Source organism: Ips typographus, linkage group LG12 (genome assembly GCF_016097725.1).
Source record: "Ips typographus isolate SLU linkage group LG12, UJ_Ityp_2.0, whole genome shotgun sequence".
NCBI lineage: Eukaryota > Metazoa > Arthropoda > Insecta > Coleoptera > Curculionidae > Ips > Ips typographus.
Genome location: NC_138433.1, coordinates 2,553,688 through 2,569,011, shown reverse-complemented (window position 1 = coordinate 2,569,011; position 15,324 = coordinate 2,553,688). Strand labels below are relative to the sequence as shown.

The window sequence follows — 15,324 nt, the reverse complement described above, 5'->3', positions numbered from 1 at the left end:
ATCACCTGTAAAACCCACTTGGAGTAAAAAAATGACAGTTTTAAGCACATTTTTGGATTCCTCACTAAATTTCCTATCTAGTGACATAAAAAACACTGCAAAATCGAATACAGTCAGAGAGAAAAGTTGTGTCAAAGTTTAAACTGACAAAAACACAGTTTGAAAGGACAGTCGGGGACAAAATCGCTTGTAAAACCCACTTGGAGTAAGAAAATTACAGTTTTAAGCACATTTTTGGAATCCTCACTAAATTTCCTATCTAGTGACATAAAAAACAATGCAAAACCGAGTACAGTCAGAGGGGAAAGTTGTGTCAAAGTTTGAACTGTTAGAAAGACAGTTTGAAAGGACAGTCAGAGACAAAATCACCTGTAAAACCCACTTGGAGTAAGAAAATGACAGTTTTAAGCACATTTTTGGAATCCTCACTAAATTTCCTATCTAGTGACATAAAAAACAATGCAAAACCGAGTACAGTCAGAGGGGAAAGTTGTGTCAAAGTTTGAACTGTTAGAAAGACAGTTTGAAAGGACAGTCAGTGACAAAATCACCTGTAAAACCCACTTAGAGTAAGAAAATGACAGTTTTAAGCACATTTTTGGAATCCTCACTAAATTTCCTATCTAGTGACATAAAAAACAATGCAAAATCGTGTACAGTCAGAGGGGAAAGTTGTGTCAAAGTTTGAACTGTTAGAAAGACAGTTTGAAAGGACAGTCAGAGACAAAATCACCTGTAAAACCCACTTGGAGTAAGAAAATGACAGTTTTAAGCACATTTTTGGAATCCTCACTAAATTTCCTATCTAGTGACATAAAAAACAATGCAAAACCGAGTACAGTCAGAGGGGAAAGTTGTGTCAAAGTTTGAACTGTTAGAAAGACAGTTTGAAAGGACAGTCAGAGACAAAATCGCCTGTAAAACCCACTTGGAGTCAAAAAATGACAGTTTTAAGAACATTTTTGGAATCCTCACGAAATTTGCTATCTAGTGACATAAAAAACACTAAAAAATCGAGTACAGTCAGGGAGAAAAGCTGTGTCAAAGTTTGAACTGACAGAAACACAGTTTGAAAGTACAGTCAGAGATAAAATCGCCTGTAAAACCCACTTGGAGTAAAAAAATGACAATTTTAAGCACATTTTTGGAATCCTTATTAAATTTCCTATCTAGTGACATAAGAAAACACTAAAAAATCGAGTACAGTCAGGGAGAAAAGCTGTGTCAAAATTTGAACTGACAGAAACACAGTCTGAAAGTCACAATTTTGCGTGCCGCTGTTGTGCGTTTTTTATGGGAAATCCCGTTAGAGCGGTCGTTTGTTTCGAGGGAATTTCACCCGTAATGGCACTACACTATTTTTTCACTTCTTTTGTTTTAACCGTTAATAACTCGGTTATTTGTAGAGTTACGTCAAAATGACAGGGAAGTGAAAAGATAGCTCGAGTTGTGTGCTTTCCAAAAATGTCAAAAAACTAGTTGGTAACCGTCTTTGTTTGGCCGCTAGAGGGCGTCAAAGTCACGCAACTCAGCTAAAAATGGTGATTTTGACAGTTTTTATTTTGACCTTGAATAACTCCGTCATTTAAAAAGTAACGTCAAAATGACACAGAAGAGGAAAAATAGTTCAGGTTATGAGCTTTCCAAAAACGTCAAAAAACAAGGTGGTAACCGTCCTCGTTTGGCCGCTAGAGGGCGTGAAAGTAACGCCTGTCAGCTCAAAATAGCGATTTTGACACTTTCCGCTTTGACCTTGAATAACCCCGTTATTTAAAGAGTTACGTCAAATAGTCATAGAACATAAAAGATAGTCAAGATTCCAGGCTTTCCAAAAGTATGATCACGTGACCTGATAAGTTGCACCGTTTGGCCGCTAGAGGGCTTTAAAATCACACCTGTCAGCTCGAAACAGTGATTTTGACATTTTTTACTTTAACCTTGAATAACTCCGTTACTAAAAGAGACACGTCAAAATGACATGAAAAGGAAAAGATAGTTCTGGTTATGGGCTTTCCAAAAGTCAAAAAACAAGGTGGTAACCGTTCTCGTTTGATCGCTAGAGGGCGTCAACGACAACAGTACGGAAACGATTGTCTGGTTGCCTACCTGAAAAAAACTAACTTCTGGACGAGTTTTGCGCGTCCGCACACACCGGCATCGAGCAAATCAAGGAGGCTGTGACCCATACATGGCGTGTCGTTCAAATTGCAATTTTTTAATTGTAAATTTAGACTTTTTTACGTTAAAACTAACAAATAAATGAGTATTTGAGGTGTGCGCGTTACTATCAAAGCCCCTCGGGTAAAATTAAGTGAAAAGACTCACCAGGACTATACGTTCATTCGTGGAATTATCAGCACATATTTACAGTTTTTACGGAGTGAAAATCATCAATTTATATGCGTAGCCACTCGCTGACACTATAACTAAACCTTCCAACACTAATTCAAGGTAAAAACACTACATTTTTACTCGGGAAAACTGCAACAAGCACTTAATCTGACAGACGCGCGTCCATCTTGGATCATGGCCAACTTGATTGCTTTATATAGCTGGTTGCCTATACCGTTAATGTCAAATCAAAAAAGGTATAGTTAAAACCAAACTAAAATGGTATGACGTAACAATGCCGTTGAAATTTTTGCTTTTTTTTAGTAAATTACTTAAATGTTGAGCCGTTTGCGCCGAGGCTCCCACGCAACGGACGCGCGCTAACTCTCCCAATCATTACCCAATCACATGTAGCAATAATAAAATTATTGAAAGCCAATTACAACCCTTATATGGTAAATCATCATGGCTGCCAACATAATACCATTTTATATATCTATATATATATATATATATAAAAGCCGGTTGCACAATACGCTATTAACCAAATACGAAATTGGTTAAATGGGACGTAAACAAGACCAAATTACACCGAGAGCAGTGTTTGTGTACTTTTCTCACGTAAATCAATTTAAAACCGCAATTTGAGGTTAAATATCGACACTTTTAATGGAATTTAATTTGTTCATTATATCCAATTAAGACGTCGATGGGTTACGGAACGGTGGAGCTATTAATATTTTTCTTATTTTAATGGAAAAAGCATTAACCAAACTGTAATTTGGTCAAAACCGGAACCCTGTAACTGTCAAAATAACGGAGAAACGAGCTGTCAAAGTGGACTAGTCCAGATTGGCTAATTTTAGTGTATTGTTGGTTTTTCTGTCAAATTTTGACGTTTCAGGTGACAGTTTGACTGGAATGATACAGGGTGGTCAAAAGAGGATTAATCAGGTTGTAATTTAGTGAAAACTAGAACCCTATAACTGTCAAAATAACGAAATTACCGGCTGTCAAAGTGGACTAATCCAGATTGGCTAGTTTTAGTACAGGGTTGTCTTTAGTGTCAAATTGTGACGTTTCAGGTGACAATTTGACTGGAATGATACAGGGTGGTCAAAAGTAGATTAATCAGGTTGTAATTTAGTAAAAACTGGAACACTGTAACTGTCAAAATAACGGAATTACCAGCTGTCAAAGTGGACTAATCCAGATTGGCTAGTTTTAGTACAGGGTTGTCTTTAGTGTCAAATTGTGACGTTTCAGGTGACAATTTGACTGGAATGATACAGGGTGGTCAAAAGTAGATTAATCAGGTTGTAATTCAGTAAAAACTGGAACACTGTAACTGTCAAAATAACGGAATTACTGGCTGTCAAAGTGGACTAGTCTAGATTGGCTAATATCGGAACAGGGTTGTCATTAGTGTCAAATTGTGACATTTTAGGTGACAGTTTGACTGGAATGATACATGGTGGTCAAAAGTGGATTAACCAGGCTGTAATTTAGTGAAAACTGGAACCCTGTAACTGTCAAAATAACGAAACTAACCGCTGTCAAAGTGGACTAGTCCAGATTGGCTAATTTTAGAACAGGATTGTCTTTAGTGTCAAATTGTGACGTTTCAGGTGACAGTTTGACTGGAGTGATACAGGGTGGTCAAAAGAGGATTAACCAGGCTATAATTTAGTGAAAACTAGAACAGTGTAACTGTCAAAATAACGGAATTACCGGCTGTCAAATTAGACTAGTTCGGATTGTCTAATTTTAGTGCATTGTTTGTTTTTCTGTCAAATTGTGATGTTTTAGGTGACAGTTTGACTGGAATAATACAGGGTGGTCAAAAGTAGATTAATTAGGTTGTAATTTAGTGAAAACTGGAACCCTGTAACTGTCAAAATAACGGAATTACCAGCTGTCAAAGTGGACTAGTCCAGATTGGCTAGTTTTAGTACAGGGTTGTTATAAGTGTCAAATTGTGACGTTTCACGTGACAGTTTGACTGGATTGATACAGGGTGGTCGAAAGAGGATTAATCAGGTTGTAATTTAGTGAAAACTGACAGACTGCAACTGTCAAAATAACCGAGTGGTAGGCTGTCAAAAGTGAACCAAGCCAAAAGACAGAAAATGGAACAACAGGACCGTACCAAGCTCAAATTGCCTGGTTTTTAGGTTAGAAAATAACGCAATAAAGTAGTAAAAAACTATATTACTATAAATACCTTAAAAAACTAGCACTTAACCTAAAAAAAAAATCAGAAAAAAGTCGAGTATTTCTCCACTAAATGTATGTAAAAATTGGGTGTTTCGATTTGATCCAAACTTTTAAAGTCCCCGTATATACTGTACGAAGAATTTTCCCCGAAAGCCTCCTCCAACATCCTGGTGAACACTTTCAGCCTGTGCGGATAGTAGGACAGTCGAAATTCACTGAAAACCAGTCGAATTTACCAATTTTTTCCCGTTTAAACCCCGTTTTGACAGCTACCTGACAGCATCTTCGGGGTAAATCAAGTCGGATTGATCCTTGTCCGAGTGCAAATCAATGATATAGTCCAACGAGACTAAGGCCGGTTTCCCACTGACGTAAAGCACCGAAGTTTGTATGTCGGTGGTGTGAGTTGGCTGGTGTAAACCCAATCATTAGTGCATACAGTCGAAATCAAATCAATTGGTTGTTTAATAACCGAGATACAGTCGGAATCAAACAAATTGGTTGCTTACGTTGTAGTAGATGCTTTTCGAGGCCGTTTCGCCGCTGTCAATGATGCTGTCATAGTTTCGATGGTCGATTAAGAGGAAACCGCCTGGTTTGATGCATTTCTCGAAATTCCTCAAAGCTTGTCTGAAAAATGAAAATATACGTGGCAACACTGTAATTTTTTAAGTCGGAAACGTCACGTATGTTGACTGGTGACGTTTGAAATTGACAGCTGACAAGCTTCTACCCACCCTGCAAATTTCATCCGCCTACCTCTAATCGTTTCTGAGATATTAACCAAAATTGTTACATCGGATTTTAATTTTATTTTTTTCTGAACATGTTACCGGTTTTTCCGGTTTTCCAGGAAAACTAACCAATTTAGGACAAAAAGGTATTCTTGACAAAATGTTGCCCTTGAAAGGGTTCCACCCACCCTGCAAATTTCATCCGCCTACCTATAATCGTTTCTGAGATATTAACCAAAATTGTTACACCGGATTCTAATTTTATTTTTTTCTGAACATGTTACCGGTTTTTCCGGTTTTCCAGGAAAACTAACCAATTTAAGGCAAAAAGGTATTCTTGACAAAATGTTACCCTTGAAGGGATTCTACCCACCCTGCAAATTTCATCCTCGTACCTCTAACCGTTTCTGAGATAATCGCAAAAATTGTTACACCGGATTTTAATTTTATTTTTTTCTGAACATGTTACCAGTTTTCCTGGTTTTCCAGGAAAACTAACCAATTTAAGGCAAAAAGGTATTCTTGACAAAATGTTGCCCTTGAAAGGGTTCTACCCACTCTGCAAATTTCATCCGCCTACCTCTAACCGTTTTTGAGATATTAACCAAAATTGTTACACCGGATTGTAATTTTATTTTTTTCTGAACATGTTACCAGTTTTTCTGGTTTTCCAGGAAAACTAACCAATTTAAGGCAAAAAGGTATTCTTCATAAAATGTTGCCCTTGAAAGGGTTCCACCCACCCTGCAAATTTCATCCGCCTACCTCTAACCGTTTCTGAGATATTAACCAAAATTTTTACACAGGATTTTAATTTTATTTTTTTCTGAACATGTTACCAGTTTATCTGGTTTTCCAGGAAAACTAACCAATTTAGGGCAAAAAGGTATTCTTGACAAAATGTTGCCCTTGAAGGGGTTCCACCCATCCTGCAAATTTCATCCGCCTACCTCTAACCGTTTCTGAGATATTAACCAAAATTGTTACACCGGATTTTAATTTCATATTTTTCTGAACATGTTACCGGTTTTTCCGGTTTTCCAGGAAAACTAACCAATTTAAGGCAAAAAGGTATTCTTGACAAAATGTTGCCCTTTGAAGGGTTCCACCCACCCTGCAAATTTCATCCGCCTACCTCTAACCGTTTCTGAGATATTAACCAAAATTGTTACACCGGATTTTAATTTTATTTTTTTCTGAACATGTTACCGGTTTTTCCGGTTTTCCAGGAAAACTAACCAATTTAGGGCAAAAAGGTATTCTTGATAAAATGTTGCCCTTGAAGGGGTTCTACCCACCCTGCAAATTTCATACTCCTACCTCTAACCGTTTCTGAGATATTAACCAAAATTGTTACACCGGATTTTAATTTCATATTTTTCTGAACATGTTACCGGTTTTTCCGGTTTTCCAGGAAAACTAACCAATTTAGGGCAAAAAGGTATTCTTGACAAAATGTTGCCCTTTGAAGGGTTCTACCTACCCTGCAAATTTCATCCGCCTACCTCTAACCGTTTCTGAGATATTAACCAAAATTGTTACACCGGATTCTAATTTCATATTTTTCTGAACATGTTACCGGTTTTTCCGGTTTTCCAGGAAAACTAACCAATTTAGGGCAAAAAGGTATTCTTGACAAAATGTTACCCTTGAAGGGGTTCCACCCACCCTGCAAATTTCATCCCCCTACCTCTAACCGTTTCTGAGATATTAACCAAAATTGTTACACCGGATTTTAATTTTATTTTTTTCTGAACATGTTACCAGTTTTCCTGGTTTTCCAGGAAAACTAACCAATTTAAGGCAAAAAGGTATTCTTGATAAAATGTTGCCCTTGAAGGGGTTCTACCCACCCTGCAAATTTCATCCGCCTACCTCTAACCGTTTCTGAGATATTAACCAAAATTGTTACATCGGATTCTAATTATATTTTTTTCTGAACATGTTACCAGTTTTTCTGGTTTTCCAGGAAAACTAACCAATTTAAGGCAAAAAGGTATTCTTGACAAAATGTTGCCCTTTGAAGGGTTCTACCCACCCTGCAAATTTCATCCGCCTACCTCTAACCGTTTCTGAGATATTAACCAAAATTGTTACACCGGATTTTAATTTTATTTTTTTCTGAACATGTTACCAGTTTTCCTGGTTTTCCAGAAACAAAACAAAAACTCACTTTTGTTCCCTTTGATCGCCGAAATTGTCCAGTAAATGGGCGAAGGAGTTGCCCAAGCAAATGACAGCGTCAAACCCCTCCCCCACCAGATCCTCGATGTCGTCATACAGCGTCAACCAATTAGCTTCCTCGATTGCTGTTCAAAATTATTAGTAAGTAAAATTTACTAGTACAGGGTGTCCCAAAAAATTGTTAAACATTTTTTGGGACACCCTGTATAAAAGGAAAGGTGGGCCTACTCCATTGATCAAAGGCCGGGTCCCTCCTCCTCGACCAACGAGCTTTTAGAGCGTATTTGAGCATTTTATCGGAAGCATCCACCGAAACGACCTCAAAACCCTCCTCGACCAGCATAATCGAGTCGATTCTGTCAAATTTCAACTGTCAAACGTCAAATGTCGAGTGTCAATTTTGACGTTTGACACTCACCCGGTGCCGCAGGCGACATCTAGTATCCGTTTGCAGCCTTTCTTCTTCAGCATGCCGATGAGGAAGTTTTTGTAGTTTTGAGTGCGCGAATTTTTGTCGCCAATGAAAACCTCCCACACTTTGGCGGCTTTTCCGTCGGCGTACTGGTCCCTCACCCCCTCTACCGCCGCCCCCTGCGTTCTCGTTCTGATGACGTTTTCCGCCATTTTACTAGAAATATTCCAAGTCAAAAAAAAACCGGTTAAATTACGTCATAATTGACACATTTCTGAGTGCCTGTCGATTTTCCTGGTTTGACAACTGTCAAATTTTTGACTAACCTAACCCTAGAAACTAGCTGTAGTAAGTTTGACAGCTGTCACTTGCCTACAGTTGTAACTAGACATTTTTTAACTGTGTAGTTGCTTTGAAAGCAGTCTAGACACACTGGTCAAGTTTAATGACAAATATCTCAGAAACTACTCCATTGACAGAGCTGACATTTTTGACAGCTGTCAACCCAACCTAGGCCAGTAATTGTGTCAAATTTGACAGCTGTCACTTGTCCGCAACTCGAGATTTTGACGCTGATAATTTGTTGCCGAAAAAAACAGACAATTTCAGACACTGACAGGTTTAATACCTCATATCTGAAAAACTAGCGGACGAATCGAGTTGACAGTTTGGACAGCTGTCAAACCAACCCCAAATAACCTAAAGAAAAAAATTTGACAGCTGTCACTTGTCCGCAACTCGAGATTTTGACACTGAAAATTTGTTGCCGAAAAAAACAGACAATTTCAGACACTGACAGGTTGAATACCTCATATCTGAAAAACTAGGGGACGAATCGAGTTGACAGTTTGGACAGCTGTCAAACCAACCCCAAATAACACAAAGAAAAAAATTTGACAGCTGTCACAAGGTCAGAAAATTGCTTGCACTAGTATACAAAGTTTCGTGATTTTTGTCCACCTTCAGAGCAAAATCAATAGTAAAAACGAATACTTACCGCAATTTTGTGGTTTTTTTTTAACGAAAAACTGCCAAATCACTGTTCTAAAGTTGACTTAGTTTAACCCGAGATTACCGTGTCGTTTTATAGGGAATTGTTTGCATTTAGCTTAGTTAGACCCTTAAGAGTACCAAACCAGTTAAAACCAAATTTCTACGGTTTAAATGCGGTTTTACAGGACTTGCTTGGAGTAACACAGCCTACTAAACCAGCCTGTGGGACTCTTAATAAGGATTTCATCAGCTTTACAAGAATGACTAGGCATCTTTGGTTAACGTGATCAAGTATGCTGTAATTTCAGGATTTTTCTGATAAACCTGCTAAATTTGTATTGAAAACTTCAATGACCTCTCCAGATAAACGGTTGATATGTGGATGGGCGGTTTTGTTTTGATGATTTGGCACAATTACACAACTGGCGAGTGATTACACCCGACTGACAAACAAGCCAATATCTCCGGAACGGTTAGAGGAGGAAAGTTGAAATTTACAGGGTGGTTAGGTTAGGTTAGTAGGTAACTTTTGTCAAGAATAACATTTTGTTGTAAATCGCTCGGTTTTTGTGTAAAAACCCTAAAAAACATTTTTTTTTATTTTTAGCTTAGAGGTGTTCAATTTCAGGTTTCACTCATCTAAAATATCTTCCAGCCACTCCTCTAACTCGAGTTTACCTAAAAATTCCCTTATTACCCCACTAACTTTGCTAGAATATTAAAAACTAACTTTCAGTTTCCTTGTTTAGGCTGGTCATGTGACTAACACTGTCATTTTCCTCTAAACACTCGCTAGAAACAAGGTTTTCACTTATTTTAAGGTGTTTTTGCAGGAATTCCTGATAAAAAGCCCCATTTCTAGTTGCCGTGTCCTTCATATCTTTTATTTGTGACACCTTAGGAAAAACACACAAATTGACAACATTGCACTGTCAAAAGCTTCTTTTTAAGCAAAAAGCTTACTTTTGGCCCCAATTTACATCGTAAAACTTCAACTTACCTTAAAACAACCCTCGTCAACCCCAATTCTTTTGTAAAACGGTACGGACAACATACTGTAGTGCAACTGATCCAGGTTTAAGGCAAACAAACCATTTTCAACCACTTGTTCATCGATAATTAGTTTGTCTTTGGTAAACTGGAAATGACCGCCCACTGTAATGGGGGCGTTGGCCAGTAAACCAAAATTGGTGCTACCGCTCAACGTGGCTGCAGTTTCGCCCTCCTCCACTTCGTATCTGTCCCAGTTTGAGCCCAAATCCACCTGTTTCACCGTTTTAGGGGGGACGTGTTTGGGGTTTTTGGTGGTGTTGTCCTTGTACTTTCTTTTGTCTTTCACGTGCTTTACACCCCTGAAATTTAGGTTAATTTCACCCGTTTTCACTTGGTTAGTTGAGTTAAACCGCTAATTACCGGCTTTTTACTTGGTTTTTATCCATATTTTGGTGTTTTTTTAACAAGTTGTTTGGTAAACAAAACCTCCTAACCTCAATTATTTCTGACAGCTCTTCACTTGTGTTATCATTAAGGTAGGCAACCCCCTGTACACTACAAGTTTAATTACGCTTAATTACCTAAAAACTAATTGTACAGTGTAATAACAATGCGTAAGGAGGAATTTAGTGGTTTTACTGGTTAACACCAACACAGTTTTACATAATTCAAGTGAGTAAATGAGTAAAAACTAAGTTTCCCGACTTGGCAACGTTGCACACCATACAACCGGCAACTGGTTTAACATAGGGATGCACGATTCATTAAAAAGTATCGATATGCAGTATCGATTCGAATCGAAGAGAAGAGTATCGATATATTAAAAATCAGTATAAGAAAAGATCGATTTCCAAAATATCGATACTTTTCGATTCGTGATATCTCGTCTTTTCCATTTACCGCGGTTTGCACCGTCGTACTTGAAGCCTTTAAAGTTAAAATCTGAAAAGCTGTACTTCCCTAAGTTCCAGTTGTCTGTTATCGATATTCGATATTTTAAAAGGAAAATGACTGACGTTTGACATGCTATGCGACATGACGTAAAAAACACTTTCTATAAAACGTCATTGCAACTTAACCTCAAAATCAAATATTTTCTTCTTTTACAGTTTTACAGCTTTTGGCTGTCAATTCTAAATTCTATTCAGTCGTCGAACCGAGACAGGCACCTGAATATAGTGAAAACTGAAAATACTATGAAAAAAGCGAGAAACCAAATTGTCACGTCCGCATTGATCTGTAAAAGTGGCGAAGTCTGAAATTAATAAATATTGCCGGATCGTATGGTATCGATACGCGACAACTTGTGTCGATACATGAAGTATATCGCTTTCAAAATATCGATTTAAAATATCGAGTATCGGAAACCAAAGTATCGATACCTTGGAACATCGGATCGTATCGTGCATCCCTAGTTTAACAAACCTAACCTCACTTTAATGTTTATGTCAGTATTTTGCTTTTTCCACCAGAAACTCACTGAATTTTAGCGTAAAAACCATGAAAAAAGTGTTTGTAACAGTGGGCACTACCAAATTCCCTAAATTAGTGGACGCAATCACCCAATTACCCACCCTGCAAGCCCTAAAACACTGCGGCTACGGAGAGGTACAAATACAAACGGGACTGCAATTTGAGGGCCCCAAAATCGACCCTAAACTGAAAGCAACAGTGCAACAACAGGACAGTGGTTGGACGGTTCGTTTGGACAGTCTCGTGCTGTGCTACGGGGAGTATTTCGAGGATTTTGGGGGGCAAATTGCTAGGGCTGATTTGGTGATTAGTCACGCGGGGGCCGGGTCCTGTTTGGAGGTGCTGAAATTGGGGAAACCTTTAATTGTGGTGGTGAACGAGGAGCTTATGGACAACCATCAGCTCGAGCTGGCCAATCAGTTGCAGGATGATGGTTTTTTGTATTTTTGCACTTGTGATAATTTAAGTAGTACTTTGTGCAAGGATTTGAGTGGTTTGAAGCCCTACCCCAAGCCTGACCAAGGTTTATTTGGGGCTTATTTAGACAAGTGTTGTGGTTTCCCAGTTTAAGAAGAAGATTAGTGTACATAACCTCACATTCTGTAATTAATAATTTAATTAAATAAACAACACTTACAAGAGATAAAAAGTGAAAAATACACTTTAATTACAGTGGAATTATTAAGATAAGCGACACTAAAATCCAATCTGAGGCTTGTACGTAAATGTTAAAGGTGAAAAACTCATTTAAAACCCTTTCAAAGATGGCTTCGACTGCTTCAAAGTGTACAGTGTCTGTGGTGCAGTTTACGGCCACTAATAACAAGGAAAACAACTTTAATATTGTCAAGAAGCTGGTCCAGCAGTCGGCCAGCCAGAATGCTAAAGTAAGTACGCCTTTTTCTTAATATACATGTCCCAAAACCCCACTTTAAGGAGTTCCACCCTGTAAACGAGTTGCCTTGAATTTTTGACTGAAAAACTGGTAGTAGCAACCCTGTTTGAGTGTCAGGCTTGCAAAAGTATCAAAAATACAGGGTGGAACAAGTTTTTACAGCATTTTATTTATCTCCACAGCCACTTTTACGTTGAAACATTCCATAAGTAAGTAAAAGTGTCACTCTTGTTGGTCTACACCCTGACTGAAGCCCAGTTTGACAATTGTGACGTATTTGACAGTTATCACGTGACACTAAGACACTTTTTAGTCTGATGATGTCAAAAACCTTCCCGTAAAGCTGTAAAGCGTATTTTTCCTTTAAGACAGTCAGAAAGCTTCACTTTTGTAAGTCTACACACTGACTGAAGTCCAGTTTAACGGTTGTGACATATCTGACAGTTATCACATGACACTAAGACACTTTTTGGTCTGATTATGACGTTACAACTGTCAAAAATCTTTCCATAAAGCTGCAAAACCCAATTTCTCCTTTATCACTCCAAAAAACTTTCTTGTATCGATTTACAGCCAGACCGAGACCCAGTTTGACAGTTGTGATGTATCTGACAGCGGTCACGTGACACTGAGACACTTTCTAGTCTGATGACAATGTCACAACTGTCAATAATCCTTCCATGAAGCTGTAAAGTGTATTTTCCCTTTGAAAGTCACAAAACTTCACTCTTCAAACTCTAGTTCTTGACCAAGGCCCAGTTTGGCAGTTGTGACGTATCTGACAGTTATCACGTGACACCGAAAACCCTTTTCAGGTTAATGGCTACGTCACAACTGTCAAAAACTCTTCCATAAAGCTAAAAGTCCATTTTTCGCTTTGAAGTACTTCAAAAGTCAAGAAACTTCATTTAGACCCAGACTGAAGCTCAGTTGTGACGTATCTGACAGTTATCACGTGACACTAAGACAGATAATGTGCCGAAAAACCTCTCTGTCTTCCTTTTCCTGTCAGTTTTCCCCACTTTCTTGTCAGCGTCTTCTCTTCAAAGTAAATGGCATCTTTCAGATGGTTTTCCTGCCCGAAGCATCGGATTTCATAGCGGGCGATCGGAACGAGTCACGTGACCTCGCCGAACCGATCACCGGACCACTGATGACGTCATACCGTGGCCTGGCCAAGGAATTTGAAGTTTGGTTGTCCATCGGGGGATTTCACGAGAAATTCAACGAGGTTCACTGGGTATTTTCTGATGCTGAATGTCGGTAATGAGTGTGTACGTAATCTAGGACACCGTGTACAACAGTCACGTGATCATCAACGATCTGGGCGACATCAGAGAAGTGTACCGAAAAATTCATTTGTTCGACGTGGTCCTACCGGATCAGAACATTCGTTTAAAAGAATCGGACAGTACCACAGCGGGGCGTAAAGTGGTGTTACCCTTTCTGAGCCCTGCTGGAGCAGTGGGATTGTCTGTGGTATCCTTTCTGAGCCTCCAGACTCGCCAGATTTGCTCTGATTCCTCCTTAATCGCTTCTAACAGTGTTATGACCTCAGATTTCCGGATCAGAGCACTTTGCTCAGGAAATTAGGGGCTGAGGTGCTCACGTACCCTTCTGCGTTCACTAGCAGTACTGGTAGAGCCCATTGGGAGCCGCTGCTCAGAGCTAGAGCGATAGAGAACCAGTGTTACGTGGTGGCGGCCGCCCAATATGGGAAACACAACGAGAAACGCACTTCTTATGGACAATCCCTGGTAAGTATCGCTTGATAAGGATTGTCATCTGTCATTTTGAGTGTGTGAGGTACAGGGAACTGCAGGCTTTCTGACAGACTTCACGGTTTAGCCGCTAGGAGGCGCTAAAATGACGGTTATTTTGAAATTTTGCTCACAATTGTATGCTTCTCTTTAACGGTCAATAACTCCATTATTTGAGGAGTTACGGGAAAAACTCTAATGAGTGAAATGATAGAGTGAACTGTAAGCTTTGCGACAGTGTACTTACTTTCACGGTTAAGCCGCAAGGGGGCGTTGGAAACGGCCGTTATTTAAAGAGTTACAGGAAAAACGTATATTTGTGTAAAGATAGAGGGCTTTCTAACAGATTCACGGTCTGGCCGCTAGGGGGGCGCCAAAAATGACCGTTAATTTGAATTTAGTTAGTTTACCTCCTTTGGGTTCTTCCACTGGTTTTTTCCCGTCAGATCGTGGATCCCTGGGGCCAAATTGTTACCGAGTGTCCCAAATACGCAGACAACTCTGCTGACACCGATCAGAGCATCGGAATAGCCACCATCGACCTGGATTTGGTGAGAAAAGTGCGGGAGGAAATGCCCGTTTTCTCGCACCGCCGCAACGACATTTACCACCTCAATCTGGCGGAAGAACCTCAACAAATCGAGGATTCCCGCGTTTACCAGTTTGCCGACAAGGCAATACCTGGAAAAACTGTTTTCTTGGTGTCCCAGTACAGTTTTGCCTTCACCAATATACGTTGCGTGGTGCCGGGTCGTAAGTAGTCTCCTAACCTCAAAAAAAAACTGTCAAAATGACGTTTGACAGATGTTTTGGTGTCCACTTTACGGCCCGCCAAACGTCTCCACGACCTCACCGGGGTGGAAATAGCGGATTTGTTTCAAACTACCGTAAAAGTGTCTCGCGTGCTGGAATTGGTGTACCAAGCCCAATCGAGCACTGTTTGCGTCCAGGATGGACCGTTTGCGGGACAAACGGTGCCGGTTTGTGGCGGTTTTCTGCGGTAAAACGACAAGGTTTACCTCTGGGGTTTTCAGCACGTGCACGTTCACGTTTTGCCGCGCACTCGAGGGGATTTTGCGCACAATGATGACGTGTACACGCATCTGGCCAATCACGACCGTGATAACAGCCCTATTCGTAGTAGGGAGGAGCAGATTGAGGAGGCTGCAGTTTTGAGGAAGTACTTTTATTAAAAATGTCAGTTTGACAGTTTGGTTTGATTTTTCCTTGTTGTGTGTTTCTCTCTCCTTGTGAAACTGTCCTTTTCTCTCTCTTTCCAGTTTGTAGTTACTCCCACTTGTTTTTGTCTTTATTCCCCTCATTCAATCCTTA

The 15,324-nt window shown here is 39.5% G+C and overlaps 4 protein-coding genes across 4 annotated transcripts; 2 read left to right on the top strand and 2 right to left on the bottom strand.

The window, feature by feature from the left end:
* Window positions 1-4,524: 4,524 nt before the first annotated feature.
* On the bottom strand, window positions 4,525-9,269 carry Gnmt (Glycine N-methyltransferase). The gene is made up of 7 exons (XM_081991277.1): window positions 8,876-9,269; window positions 7,885-8,094; window positions 7,695-7,822; window positions 7,456-7,591; window positions 5,058-5,178; window positions 4,822-4,958; window positions 4,525-4,763 (listed from the first exon to the last, which is right to left on the bottom strand). The coding sequence occupies exons 2-7, from the start codon at window positions 8,088-8,090 to the stop codon at window positions 4,589-4,591; spliced, it is 903 nt and encodes a 300-aa protein (XP_081847403.1). The 5' UTR covers window positions 8,091-8,094; window positions 8,876-9,269; the 3' UTR covers window positions 4,525-4,588.
* A 146-nt stretch (window positions 9,270-9,415) lies between these two features.
* Window positions 9,416-10,440, bottom strand: Aven (Apoptosis and caspase activation inhibitor). The gene is made up of 4 exons (XM_081991279.1): window positions 10,285-10,440; window positions 9,872-10,223; window positions 9,602-9,767; window positions 9,416-9,549 (listed from the first exon to the last, which is right to left on the bottom strand). The coding sequence occupies exons 1-4, from the start codon at window positions 10,308-10,310 to the stop codon at window positions 9,503-9,505; spliced, it is 591 nt and encodes a 196-aa protein (XP_081847405.1). The 5' UTR covers window positions 10,311-10,440; the 3' UTR covers window positions 9,416-9,502.
* Window positions 10,441-11,133: 693 nt separating this feature from the next.
* Window positions 11,134-11,994, top strand: Alg13 (Alg13 UDP-N-acetylglucosaminyltransferase subunit). The gene has a single exon (XM_081991280.1). It carries the CDS (start codon window positions 11,365-11,367, stop codon window positions 11,905-11,907), a length of 543 nt encoding a protein of 180 aa, XP_081847406.1. The 5' UTR covers window positions 11,134-11,364; the 3' UTR covers window positions 11,908-11,994.
* On the top strand, window positions 11,933-15,199 carry NitFhit (ntrilase and fragile histidine triad fusion protein NitFhit). Its single transcript, XM_081991259.1, has 7 exons — window positions 11,933-12,224; window positions 13,299-13,463; window positions 13,520-13,711; window positions 13,777-13,989; window positions 14,439-14,745; window positions 14,797-14,972; window positions 15,027-15,199. The coding sequence occupies exons 1-7, from the start codon at window positions 12,063-12,065 to the stop codon at window positions 15,183-15,185; spliced, it is 1,374 nt and encodes a 457-aa protein (XP_081847385.1). The 5' UTR covers window positions 11,933-12,062; the 3' UTR covers window positions 15,186-15,199.
* Window positions 15,200-15,324: the final 125 nt, after the last annotated feature.